At 36.6% G+C, this 13535-nt stretch overlaps 2 protein-coding genes across 2 annotated transcripts; both read left to right on the top strand.

The window, feature by feature from the left end:
- The first annotated feature begins 973 nt into the window (after nucleotides 1-973).
- LOC102231537 (transcription factor HES-5-like) lies at nucleotides 974-2628 on the top strand. The gene is made up of 2 exons (XM_005811841.2): nucleotides 974-1056; nucleotides 1163-2628. Exons 1-2 carry the CDS (start codon nucleotides 994-996, stop codon nucleotides 1484-1486), a joined length of 387 nt encoding a protein of 128 aa, XP_005811898.1. The 5' UTR covers nucleotides 974-993; the 3' UTR covers nucleotides 1487-2628.
- A 1878-nt stretch (nucleotides 2629-4506) lies between these two features.
- LOC102231804 (transcription factor HES-5-like) lies at nucleotides 4507-5012 on the top strand. The gene is made up of 2 exons (XM_005811842.2): nucleotides 4507-4590; nucleotides 4698-5012. The coding sequence occupies exons 1-2, from the start codon at nucleotides 4528-4530 to the stop codon at nucleotides 5010-5012; spliced, it is 378 nt and encodes a 125-aa protein (XP_005811899.1). The 5' UTR covers nucleotides 4507-4527.
- The last annotated feature ends 8523 nt before the right edge of the window (nucleotides 5013-13535 follow it).

The following is a 13535-nucleotide window of genomic DNA, read 5'->3' as shown; positions in this document are numbered from 1 at the left end:
ATTGTGTCCCCAAAGACTGTTCCATTGTTTAGAAGTGGAACCAGACTTCATTTTATGAGAGTGTTTACAATTTTGATCATGGGGTAACAATTTGAGATAATTACAGTGCTAAAATTTAACAAAAAAAATTTTTGTACAGGCTAGTACATAGTTCTTACTTGAATTTGGCCTATCTAAATTGTCAAAGCCATCAATGGGTGCTTCTCCCTCCAGATGGTTGGTGATGTAATGCTCTGTGTCTAAGACCACCTGTCACAGACGTGCCTTTTGTGGTTCTCTAATCACAGCAGACACTCAGTGTGGGAAACTCAGCTCAACATGCTACTCACACTGGCTACAAGGCACGTGTCGGTTAATAATTACGCTGCTGCTCAAAAAGGGCACGTGCCAAAACTCAGCTGCATCTGGACCTCAGCATGTTAATTGACATGAATTGTATCTTTAATGATTTCTACCATGCTAAATTATTAATGACACTTCATAGGATTCCTCCTTTCCATGTAATTCTGCTATAAAACTAAAAACGTTAATGATTTTAGAATAAAGAAAAAGAAACTTTTGTTACTTTATATATTATTTTTAGTTTTAACCAATCAATGTTTATTTTCTCTGAATCTGAAAGCTGTTTTGTTTCAGTTTGGAAATGTTAAATTTAAAAGTGTGCTGTTATTCTAACTCCATTGATCTCCACCTTAGGGAGCATATCAGCTTCCAGGGTCACTACTTTCCCACATTGACACAAAGTGCTGTGAGTCTGCTCCACCTGCTCTTTCTCAAATCTAACAATTATCCCTGCAGGCATTAACGACAGCATGTTAGTGCCCCACATGCCCATTGTTTGTCTAGAAGATCTGATTGGCTCAGACTGTGGGAAAGCTCAACCAGAGAGAGACCCACACATTGATATGGAGATCTGGGACTATAAATAGGAGCCGGCAGCCAGCAGAGATCAGATTCTCTCTTCAGAGACCTCCACAGCATCAACACCAAATAATGGCACCTACAATCACTGCAGCGATGACCAACTCTCAGGAGCATCTGGCTCTGAACCACAAGGTAAGTTAGATTATCAGAAAACCTGTTAATATTTAAGCTTTTTCTACTAACAGCAACATTTCATTCCATGATAGGTTTAGTAATGACTTCTCTATTCTTTCTACAGCTCAGAAAGCCTCTGGTGGAAAAGTTACGCAGAGAGCGAATCAACAGCAGCATCGAGCAGCTCAAGTCTCTCCTGGGTCCAGAGTTCCTCAAACAGCAACCAGACTCCAAGCTGGAGAAAGCAGAGATCCTGGAGATGACAGTTTGCTTCCTGACCCAGCTGCTGCAGCAGAATCAGCAACAGAGACGACAGCTGAACCGTCTTAAAAGCACTAAGGCTTGTTTTGATGACAACCTGACCAAGGCTGAAATCTCTCTGAGCTCCACAGTTCAGAGCATCACAGACGAGGATCCCGATTGTGAAGTTCTGTGGAGGCCTTGGTAGAAACCTACTGAATGTAGATGCTACTACATCACATTGGTCAAATATGATTATTCTTAGAAACAGAGAGGATTTTTTAAAATTCTGTTTAAACAGAGTTTTTATAATGTATGTACATTTTGTTGCATTTTTTAAATTATATTTCCAGCAGAAATTGCTTCAGCATCTATTGTGTTGAGAAGGAAAATAATCTTATGCATGTTGTATGAAATTTCATAGATTGAATTGCAATCTGTTTTTACTGTACCTTAGGGTAAATAATAATACTGATAACATTTATCATGTTCTGTACAGTAACAATACCATATTGGTCAAGATTACTGAACTAAATTGTGAAATTTTAAGAACTTGATCTTCTGTTTGTGAAGAAAAATTGCTTCTATATATGAAGCCTCGTGATTCATTTTCTTTCAGTGCAAGATGTAATATTCTTAGGAAATAACATGAAGAGTTTTGGTGCACATTGCATGAACTAATTCTTGTTGCCAATGTTATTTGACTATAATACTAAGGTAATACCTGTTGTAGTTTGATTTCTGCTTATTGCTGCGATGAAAAGTTCCTTTGAAGGACGAGTTTCCTATTTTGGCTTTTAATCTCTTTGATTACGCCAAACAGATATTTTCTAAACTCCTAATGCCAATACTTTACTTCTTAAAAGTATAATGATAACGCAATTTTATGAATTGTACTTTCTTTTCTGTGGTTGATAGAGTGGACACTATGATCATATTCGATCAGATATCAAAAATGTTATTCTTCTGAACATTTTGTTATCACTTTGTGGGATTACAGCAACATGATCTATTTTAAGATCGGTTTATTTTTTAACTGTGTTTTATGTTGAACAGTTTTGTTCTGATAATATTTGCTTCATCAAATAGTGGCTTTAAAACTGATGTGATCGGTTTAGGTCAGAAAAAAAGATGTCTATCTTCTCTTTTTAAAGTGTAGAGCTTTGTTTTACACGTTTGCAAAATTTCAAAGAACAGTGAGTTCTTCAAGTTGTTTATCTTTTATAAAGATGTTGTTCCTTGACTCTCTCTGAGTACACTGTCTTGTAGAAATCTACAAGTTGATGTTTGATGTTTCATCAGATTTGTATGGAGTTTCACAACTTCAAGTGTTTGAGGTAATAAACACAACCAAATCCTCAATAATGGTGTTTCTGTTGTATTTCTGACAACTTTATGTATACATTATGGTTACTTTTCTATATTTAATCATTTTTATTACTATATGTTTAGTTACATAAGAAAAACAACCATTTGGTGCATTGTGAGTAATTAGAAACATGTTCTCATAAACTCAGATTCCAATTTTGATGAAGGATGTTAAATACACGATGAGAAACATTTGTATTCTTTCCCCAGTAAAATCAATGCATGGACTGAATGTGAGAATCAGAATAATCTCACTCAAGAAAACTACTGAGGGAGAGTTAAATCATATTTTAGCCTGAAGGGAGGATTTTTAGAAATGTATTCCTGAAATCATGTCAATCTCAGGTCAAAACAGCTTAGTTTTTTCTGTTACCATAACTGCTTATGCCATCTCTAATTACAACAACCATAACAAGCAACATTTGAAAAATAAATGCTTTTTTGTGAATAGTACTGATAACCTAACCCAGAATGTAATTTGAATACTGCAGATAATCAGATTACATTCAAATAATTAATTTGATTCCCACAGTGTAATTACTGAAGGTTCCCCAACTTTCATTTTTAGACAATTTGTGTCACATGTTGATGCCCAAATTTAAACACATGTAACTGTTATTGCAATTATAATGTTTCATTCATGGTTGTTTTCTTCTTATACAGAGCAATAGTAAAAGCTTTTTAAAAGCTTTCCTCATTTTGAAATGAGGAAAAAGTTACACATACAAATTGGAAGTCATCCTTTCCACAGAACTGACATTGATTACATTTTATTCCTAAATGCCAATATTCAATTTAAATAACAACAGAGTTTGTGAGGGAAATTAAATACGCTCCCCTATTTTCTGCCCCCAGAAATAGTCTCAGACTCCAATGTCCATATCATGCTGTTAATGCCACGGTTCATATTTTCCTTCTAGAGAGGGAAGTTTATCTTTCTGTTTATCAAAAAGACATAAGAAAATACTCTGGAGGTGAATGAGAACCATTCAAACTGCAGCAGAAGTGACTACCCAGCCAGCCACAATTGTCTATCTGGAAATCACTAATTGATAATTGATTGAATTGATAATAATCAGTGATTCTGAATTGTTGCAATCAATGAATATGACAGAGCAAACCAAAGCTATATTTTTTCATAGAATTTTAAATTAGACACATTCCTATAGCCAGGCAATGGGGTAATTTCCCTCCAGATGGTTGGTGATGTAACACCGTTTCTATAGCAACACATAGCCAGCATCTGTTTCAGAAATCCCTTTATGCTCCACTGACCACAGCACGGGGAGGAAGTGTGGGAACCTCCCATCGATCTTCTCCTCATGCAGCCTCTAAGCCACGTGCTGTCTGCATCTGGATATCTGCACCTTCGTTTGCAGTTTTTCAATGCTTTTTCTGACAAAAAATACATTGACAGTACAAGTAATACCACAGAGCTATTGTCTTATGTTTGTTTTTTTGTATATGCAATGCAACATCAAAGAGATTTATGAATGACTAATATAATTATCTTTTTCTTCCATGGAAACAGATTGTTCTCTCTCCCATTATATCTAGATGACAAAAATATTGGGCATAAAAATTAAATGTCCTTTATGTGGAGCTTCATCACTTTCCCAGTTAAAGAGCTTCATATGTTTTTCTGTGTCTCCCTTCAGGTCTCCATCTGCTCCCTTGAGACCCAACAATTATCCTCAATAAATGAATGGAAGCGTGCTGCTGTTGTCACCCAGTGCCGTCTGATTGGTTCAGACTGTGAGAAAATTCATCCCGACCAAAACCCACACATTTATATGGAGATGTGGGACTATAAATAGGAGGGATGAAGGAAGTAGTGATCAGATTCTCTCTATAGAGAACACACAGCACAGAGATCCAACTATGGCAACTACAACCACTGCCACCATGACCAACTCTAAGGAGCATCTGACTCTGAGCCACAATGTAGGACTGATTCTTTTAAAGTTCTTTACTATTTGGACTTTTTTGTGTTAATAACAAAAGCATATTCCAGGATAGGTTTACTAATGATTTTTCTCTTGGTTCTACAGCTCAGAAAGCCTCTGGTGGAAAAATTACGAAGAGAGCGAATCAACAGCAGCATCGAGCAGCTCAACTCTCTCCTGGGTCCAGAGTTCCTCAAACAGCAGCCAGAGTCAAAGCTGGAGAAAGCAGACATCCTGGAGATGACAGTTTGCTTCCTGACCAAGCTGCTGCAGCAGAACCAGCAACAGAAAAAACAGCTGAACCGACTTAAAAACCCCAAGGCTAGTTTTGATGCCAATGAGGCTGAAGTTTCTCTGAGCTCCTCAGTTCACAGTAAAGATGAAGATCCAGATCCTAAAGTTCTATGGAGGCCTTGGTAGACGTCTACTGACTCTCCACTAGGCTGACTAAAGCTAATAGAAGATCACATTGGTCAAATATTACTGGATTAGCTTATTTTAATGATGTACGGTATATTTATTGAGAAATAATTTATTGTGTTTTTGTATGACGTAAAGCTCTTTGAACTGCTGAAATGTGCTATACAAATAAACTTGACTGATTGATTCAATTAGGTTATTTTATCCTTAAGTAGTTAATTGAAACTGAAATCTTATTTTCTACATTAAAATAAGATGAAACTTTAACCAAACCTTGATCTGACTGCATTTGTAATTGTGGTTACTTGAAACATTCTCAATTAGAAAATTTCCAGTAGTTTCTTTTCTGGTTTTAAACAATTTTTTAATGATCAGAAACTAACATTAACACCTAACAACCGGCAAATGTTGAAGGTGGGAGATGTCTTGGACAAAACCCCTCAAATTATTTTGGGTAATTCCACAGCTATAAAGTAATTAAGGTCTTTATATGATGAGGAACCTCACCCAGCTCCAAAAGACTAGCCAACAGCAATTAGCAAACCACTGGTGGAACTGCACACATGGTCAGCACATCCAATCCTCCTCAGAACTGTCGAAAGGCTTAGTGGAGAAACGCTGTAGTCATCACTTCCTGAAGTCAGTGTCACCTGGTCTGAAAACACTGATATAACGCCCGGACACTGATTTAGGGATTTTGAAGACATTTATTTTGCCTTTTTGGAACTTTGTGACGTTGTAAGCTCTGAATAAAGGAAAAAGTGAAACAAACAACTGATTGTCATCAAATAGTTCTGAACAGTATTGTTACACCCAAACACTGATGCAGATAACCAGCTCAGTAAAGTTTTTAAGTCTGAATAAAAGGGGAACAAAATATATATCAGATGTAACAGAGAAAGGATGGGGCCTGAATGAAAAAGTTGAAAATGATCAGCCAGTGAGAAAACAATAAGTTTGGAGAAGAAACTTTAAAACGTAGCAACATTTGGAGCAGATTCAGGATTCACACAAACATCCGTTTAAGATCTGACATATTATCATTAGTAAACACACACTGTTCAGTGAAATAACGTGGCTTTGAGACATCTTGTGTAATTCAATAATTATTTAAATGCAATTCAATGAAAATGGAAGATATGACCTGCACTTTTACAACGTTATAACAGGATTTGTAGAACATCAAGTTCAATAGTTCAGCACTTTCAAATTGAGCCTCATCTTTTGTCTGCTGAGTTTCAAATGACCATCCTGTGAAGTGCCAGAGAAATGTGTTGAATGATCCACTTTTATCTAGTTCAACAACTTTAAGTTAATTTCATAATTATCTTTAACTTTTTGCTATAATTTTACTGTACATGTTTAATAACACAACAGGGGGGAAAAAAACTCATTTACTCAACAATGACCAGGAGAGGGCGACAAAACGCAGCTAACCTGGAAGAACCACATTAGCTGGTCTTGCAATGCAATCTGTAAATGACCTTACTAGTATTTTGTGTTTCCTCATGTAAATAAGGAGTATTTGTTGACATGACAGTCTATGCTTTTATTGTGAAAGGGCTTGGAACGCAAAGGTGGCAAACTGACAACTGCTCGGTCATCGCGGAGTGACAATTGGGAGGATTTAATATGGGACATTTGGGAGGAATTATAATGGGACATTTTTGAGGAATTCTAGTGGGACATTTGGGAAGAAATAATATGCAACATTTGGGAGGAATTATAATGGGACATTTGGGAAGAAATAATATGCGACATTTGGGAGAAATTAATATAGGACATTTGGGAGGATTTTTTCCAAATTTCCCATTATAATTCCTCCCAAATGTCCCATATTAATTCCTTTGGGAGGAATTATATTGGGACATTTGGGAAGAAATAATATGCGACATTTGGGAGAAATTAATATGGGACATTTGGGAGGATTTTCCCCAAATTTCCCATTATAATTCCTCCCAAATGTCCCATATTAATTCCTTTGGGAGGAATTATATTGGGACATTTGGGAAGAAATAATATGGGACATTTGGGAGGATTTAATTTGGGGCATTTGGGAGGAATCATAATGGGACATTTGGGAGAAATTAATATGGGACATTTGGGAGGATATTTCCCAAATTTCCCATTAGAATTCCTCCCAAATGTCCCATATTAATTCCTTTGGGAGGAATTATAATGGGACATTTGGGAGGATTTAATTTGGGACATTTCGGAGGAATCATAATGGGACATTTGGGAGGAATTAATACGGGACATTTGGGAGGAATTATAATGGGACATTTTTGAAAAATTATAATGGGACATTTGGGAAGAAATAATATGCGACATATTGGAAAAATTAATTAGGGACATTTGGGAGGAATTATAATGGGACATTTGGGAGGAATTTCCCAAATGTCCCATTATAGTTCCTCCCAAATGTCCCATATTAATTCATTTGGGAGGATTTAATATGGGACATTTGGTAGGATTTAATATGGGACATTTGGGAAGATTTACTTTGGGAGGAATTATAATGGGACAAATGTGGTGGACCGCGAGTTTTGCATCATGGATGTGCAGCCAACAGAGCTGCAGCAACAGCGTGATGCTATCATGTCCACAAGGACCAGGCTCTGTGAGAAATGTTTCCAGGACCTTGTTGGATCTACACCACAAAGGATTAAGGCAAAATCCTTCGTGGAAGGAAAAAGGGGGTTCAACCCAGTACTGGCAAGGTGTACCTAATAAAGTGGCCGGTGGTTGTACATACTAGTTTTTTGTTGTTGTTGTTGTTTTTGACAGGAAGCAAAGAACAAATGGGCAAAGATAGAGGGAGAGGACATGCAGCAGCGATCTTAACATCAGAAATCAGAGCCCAGACGGTTGCATCAAGGATCCCAATCTGTTTGTCTCACTTACAGGTTTCAGCTCATGAAAATATCGTAAAGTCATACTAATAGGTTTCAAAAATCTTTCCTCCACATAGGCTCGCCTCTTAAGGAGAGGCGGGTCTGTTACTTCCTCTGCATCAATACAGGTGGTACATTTCAAGCAAGAACCTGATTAACCCAAAGTGAGGCTGGAATAAGCTCACAGTGAAACTAAAGATGCTGGGTTGTTTTACTGGAATATTTAAATATTGTATATGAACAGTGCCAGCTTAGATGTGAATGATGTGAGCCGCTTACCAAATAAAAGACTTCACACTGTTTTCAGTTAAGAAAAATTTTAAGGGTTAGAATATTTGCTCTTAACACAGGTGACTGTCGCTGGATCCTGCATCCTCCTTCATCAAAACAAAAAATAACTCAGTTTATGTAATACCCACTCTAAACTCAGCAGATGGTCCTTGCTGCAAGCTGATGCTTATGATATATTCCCTGATAGAAATACTTTTAGATGCATCAGTCAAATACAAACCTTTGCATCTTATTTCCATCAGCTCCCAGAAAAGAATAAGACATGTGGCACTGTGTCTTATTCTTTTTGTTTTGTTATTGTATCAAGAGATGCAAATACTTTGTGTTTTGCAGAAGGGGTTGCATGAATAAAGGCTGCCATTCACTCCTCTGTTCTTCCTGTTTCAGAGTTATTACTTTTTGCTCACATTTTAACATCCATCCTTTGATGATCTTACATGTTTATCCCTGTTGGCGTCATGAGGGGTGCTGGTCCCTATCTCCAGCGGTCAATGGGCGAGAGGTGGGGTTCACCGTGGACAGGTCACCAGTCTGTCTCAGGGCAACACAGAGACAGACAGGATAAACAACTATGCACACACACACTCACACCTAAGGAGAACTTAGAGAGACAAGTCAGCCTGACAGGCAACCAAGCAGCTGCTAACTGCTCAACACATTTAAATATATTGACTTTATAGACAGACTCAACGATTTAGCTATTATAATAATAAACTGCATCTTTAACTACATCACTGTCAACAGTGTTCATAATTTAATGTGAAAAGAAACAATTAATTTCAACACATAAAACAGTGGCTGAATAAAAACAGTTTTACCAGTCATTGGAAGTGGAAATATTAATTTCATAGGCGTGGAAGTGGCACAGGCTATGATGCAGCGTGTTGCAACACTGAATGATGCACCAGCTTCTGGTCAGCAGCTTTGAATCAATGACAAAATATAATAGCTGCTGAAGCAAAACAGCTTCTGCCTTTGTGTTTTGTTGATGTTTGTGTGATGTGGCCAGCTCATCTTCTCTTGATCCTTAAGAAGGTGTTTTCTCCTCCCTTTAGTCTCTTACACTGAGCTGCTTCCTCTTCCTGATGCTGAGCTGCAGATTGTGCAACACCAAGCATCTTGTCTGTAGAACTTGATACTTTGTGCTTTTCCTCCAGTTGTGTGAAACACTTTATCTGGACATACATACAGGTGGACTACAAATTGAATAAGTCCATGGAAATGAGCATATTTATGAGTAACGTTTTTGGAGAACACAGATTTAATTGAGATTTCCCTAGTGGGGTCATGAGGGGTGCTGGTGCCTATCTCCAGCTAACTTTTCGGGTGATAGGTGGGGTTCACCCTGGACAGGTTGCCAGTCTGTCGCAGGGCAACACAGAGACAGACAGGACAAACACCCACGCACACACACGCCCACACACACACACACACCTAGGGAGCATTTAGAAAGACCAATTAACCTAACAGTCATGTTTTTGGACTGTGGGAGGAAACCACACAAGACTGCAAACTCCATGGAGAGAGACCCTGGGCCGGAAATCAAACCCTGGAAATGTTTTATTTTCTTTTATTAGGTGACAGATTTCCAGGCTTGCGTATTTCTGCCAGATGGTGACATTTTGTACCTGTACTAACACTAGCATCAGTAAATAAATAGTTAACAATACAATTATCTAAAATTGATTTGTACACAGACTGAAAGTGGCTTTGTTCACATTGCCATTGCTAAATCTAGGGCTACAATCTAAACCAGTGGAGAAAGATGATGTCATTGTTTGCAACTTTTCATTCTGTTCACTGATTGGCCCAGTAAAAATACTACTGGAGGAATTCAAGTGAATGGGAGAAAGCTGGCTACATTACGGTGCGCACGAGAAAGTTGTATTTTTCTTCAGCAGCTTCATCAGAGCTGCTGATGAAGAACTCCCCTTTTTACAGAGAATCTCACGCCAAACCAAAGCAGACATGTTTACATATCTGCCAATTTTCCATGGAGAACATTGTTGTTACTATCATATATTTCTTGTTTCACTGATGCAAATCAGATGCAGAAAACTGACTTCTGTAGAAGCAACAAGTTTGCATCAGGGTGTATCCTAATATTAAATAAATGTTGAGGTGTGGCTGACAGAGAGGATCAGATGTACATCAGCTGAGAGTGAGCAACTTCCTGCCAAGGTGAGTGGAGGGAATATGAATATTTCTAAAGAGAAATTTATTCTAGTTTGTTTTTTTTTATAATCAATCTATACAAAACTGTATTTTCTAATTTGAATGTAATTCTTTGTAGTAGATTATTAATAAGTGATTTCACAAAACTAATGACAAAATATTTATCTACGGTATATTGTTTCTTTTTTGAAAATTATAGTTCATTGTTTTCATTTTAAGAAGGCATGTTGTATAAAACTTTACTAATTGAGTAGCAATTTCTTGTTGCTGTGCTAACACTAGTGATAATAATATTGATATGATTCATTGTGTTCTTACCAATGAAAAATACCTTATTGGTTAGAGGTTGTTGAACTAAATGTCTTTAAATTTTACAGATGTGATCTACTGTTTCTACAGAAGAATTGCTTCTGTCTAGGGAGTCTCTTTATTAATTTGTGTATTTCAATGTAAGTTGTACATTTCTTTTGAAATAACTAAGAGCACTGAAGCATGTTGCATGAAGTAATACTGTTTGCCAATTAATTATTAATTGGGGCATGCTGTGGTGGCGCAGGGGGTTAGCATGCCCCACATTTGGAGGCCTTAGACCTGCGGACGTCGCGGATTCGACTCCCAGTCCCGACGACCTTTGCCGCATGTCCTCCTTCAAAAATTCAGTAATTATAAAGAATCGTGATCTGTTTCAAGGTCAGTTGAAGTAAAGCCCTCCTTTTACTTTTTTATAAGGTCTAAAGTTGTTTTCTTACACGTTTTCTAAAATGTCAAAGAATACGGTAGTGAGTTCTGTAAGTTGATAATCTTTTATAAAGATGTTTCACTCTCTAAGTACACTGTGTCTTGTAAAACCTACAAGTAATTTGTTTGATGTTTCAACAGACTTGTCTGAAATCTCACCACTTCTACTGGTTAAATTATAAAATAAAAACTACAAAATAAAGTTTGTTGTTATTTTTCTGACAACTGTATTTGTAATTAAACAGGTTCTCTGGAACAGGATCAAAATAATTTGATCCTGAAAAGATGCTTCAAATTATACTACTCACCAACTCAGCTTCACTTTCACAGTCAATATCAGTATCACTCATGGCTGTTCTGTATTATCTAAAAATAATAAGTAAATTTGACACAAAAAAACAAACAAAAAAAAACCTGTAGAGTTATGGTAAAGGTTTGAACAAAGTATGCCCTAAAGGAACTGATATTTTCCACAGACACTACATGAAATGTACATGAACACTTAAGATGCAAACTTAAAAAAAAAATTAACCCAATTTATTTTACTTTACACATTAGTGAAGTAATAACCTTCCAGATTTTTCACAAAAGTTGATATAGAGTTTCATTAGGAGAGACTGGACTGGTTTCAGGGTTGTGTCCTAGACGTGAAAACTGTGAGTAAATGACTGCTGTAGAAGAGCAGCAAAGGCTAAAAGTAGCACTATTAATTTAAAAGACGAGAATAAAATAAAACACGAACTCATAGTCCAACACTATACCTTTGAAAATCTGGCTACAATAAATTATAGAAATCTACCAGAGGGAGGAAGATTTTCTGACTGAGTCAGTGCCAGATCTGTTTGGTGGGATACCAGATCTGTTTGGTGGGATACCAGATCTGTTTGGTATCCCACCAAACAGATCTGGTAACACTTATGGTAATTAAATTATTGTTTCACATGGAAAGCTGATTAATATTTACATATAACACTGGATTATCAGAAATAATTCTTCAGGTTTACAGTTCATGACTAACATAAACAGAAGCAAATTATTTTGATTCTGAAAAAACGATTTCTTTGCCGTATTTAAAGTTTAATTTACTCCTATTGAGCCATATAGTGGGGTCCTTTCCCTGCAAATGATAGGTGGTATAGCTCTCTGTTCCTATAGCAACACCCAGCCAGCATCTGTCTCGGAAACCTCTTTGACCACAGCAGAGTGAAATGAAAGTCTAGCTACTCCTCACGCTGCCTACAAGGCACGTGCTGCTTCGCTCGTATGTATCCGAACAACTGCAGGGTTGAGTATCGTCTTTCAAAATGTTTTAAAATTGAAATAAATTGATGCTAAGGACACCAAGTCCATTCTATCCATTTTAGTAAAAATGCTTTTTGCTTTTTGACTTTATATTTAACACTTTTTTGTGAAAAACATATGGTTAAGTTGTTTTTACATGAGAATTGGTTGATTATCAAGTTGTATGTAAAAGCCAATGATTCCTTATTCAAGTAGAAATCATTGAATTGAATTGTTCTGTTTGTAGCTTCACACTTTTTCTAGATTAAAGGAGCTTTATGATTTTTTTTCTCCTGTCAGGTCTCCTCCTGTGTCCTTAAGACCTATCTGTTATTGCAGTTATGCTGTTTCAAATGTCTTATTGTCAGAGATTTCTACAGCACAAAGATCAAAGCACGGTTCAAACCTGCAGCAACAACTGACTTTTGCATTGTTTAATAAGTTTAATAATTACTTTGTGCTTGTTGCTGCAGCTCAGAAAGCAGTAACACCAAAACATTTGAAGAATGTCAACGAGATGTAGTCTGATAAAGTTTACTCACTCTTCTGTGAACTTCACAGTCCTGAACAACTTAACCAAAGACAAGCATCAATTTCACATTGCCCTCTGGAGGCCGTGGTAGAAAACTGCAGGCAAGTGTTATACTTCTGCAAAATATTTCCTTAGAGAAAAGAAAAAAGTAATGTCTCTCAGTTTAAGAAAGAAATTACCCTGTTCTGCAACTGCAGGAAGAAAAAATTAATACGTTATTACTATTAGTAACATTATTGTAACAGTAGTCAACGTTTCATTGTGATTTTTTTAATTTTTAGAAACTATAAATGAATGTTCTTTTCACACATTTATCTGAGCACATTTGAATGATCTATTTTAAGATCAGACTCAAGGTTATTTTTACTTCTCATACTGCAACGGTTGATAAGAAAAGATGTTGGTCTTTTTTTACTTGCTATATTTTTGATTGAAGTTCAATACTGCATGTGATTCCTTCCAAAAATGAAATGAGTTCATGCATTTGGATAGTTGTGATATCCATTCATTTTGTGTGGCAATGACTTCCAAACAACAAATAATAGATGTTCCTTATTTTGACATGACAGTCATTTTATCTGATTAACAAAAATAGCTTTATGTATAAATAAC

Source organism: Xiphophorus maculatus, chromosome 20, assembly GCF_002775205.1.
Source record: "Xiphophorus maculatus strain JP 163 A chromosome 20, X_maculatus-5.0-male, whole genome shotgun sequence".
In the NCBI taxonomy this organism is placed as follows: domain Eukaryota; kingdom Metazoa; phylum Chordata; class Actinopteri; order Cyprinodontiformes; family Poeciliidae; genus Xiphophorus; species Xiphophorus maculatus.
Note: the sequence above shows the minus strand (reverse complement) of the source record. Positions and strands in the feature narration are given on the sequence as shown.

What these genes read in the sequence shown, in the direction of transcription:
- LOC102231537 (XM_005811841.2), top strand. Translation starts at nt 994, where the DNA reads ATGGCACCTACAATCACTGCAGCGATGACCAACTCTCAGGAGCATCTG. An exon ending in ATCTGGCTCTGAACCACAAG is followed by an intron (nt 1,057 to 1,162) that starts GTAAGTTAGATT and finishes TTCTTTCTACAG; the next exon opens with CTCAGAAAGCCTCTGGTGGA.
- LOC102231804 (XM_005811842.2), top strand. Translation starts at nt 4,528, where the DNA reads ATGGCAACTACAACCACTGCCACCATGACCAACTCTAAGGAGCATCTG. An exon ending in ATCTGACTCTGAGCCACAAT is followed by an intron (nt 4,591 to 4,697) that starts GTAGGACTGATT and finishes TTGGTTCTACAG; the next exon opens with CTCAGAAAGCCTCTGGTGGA.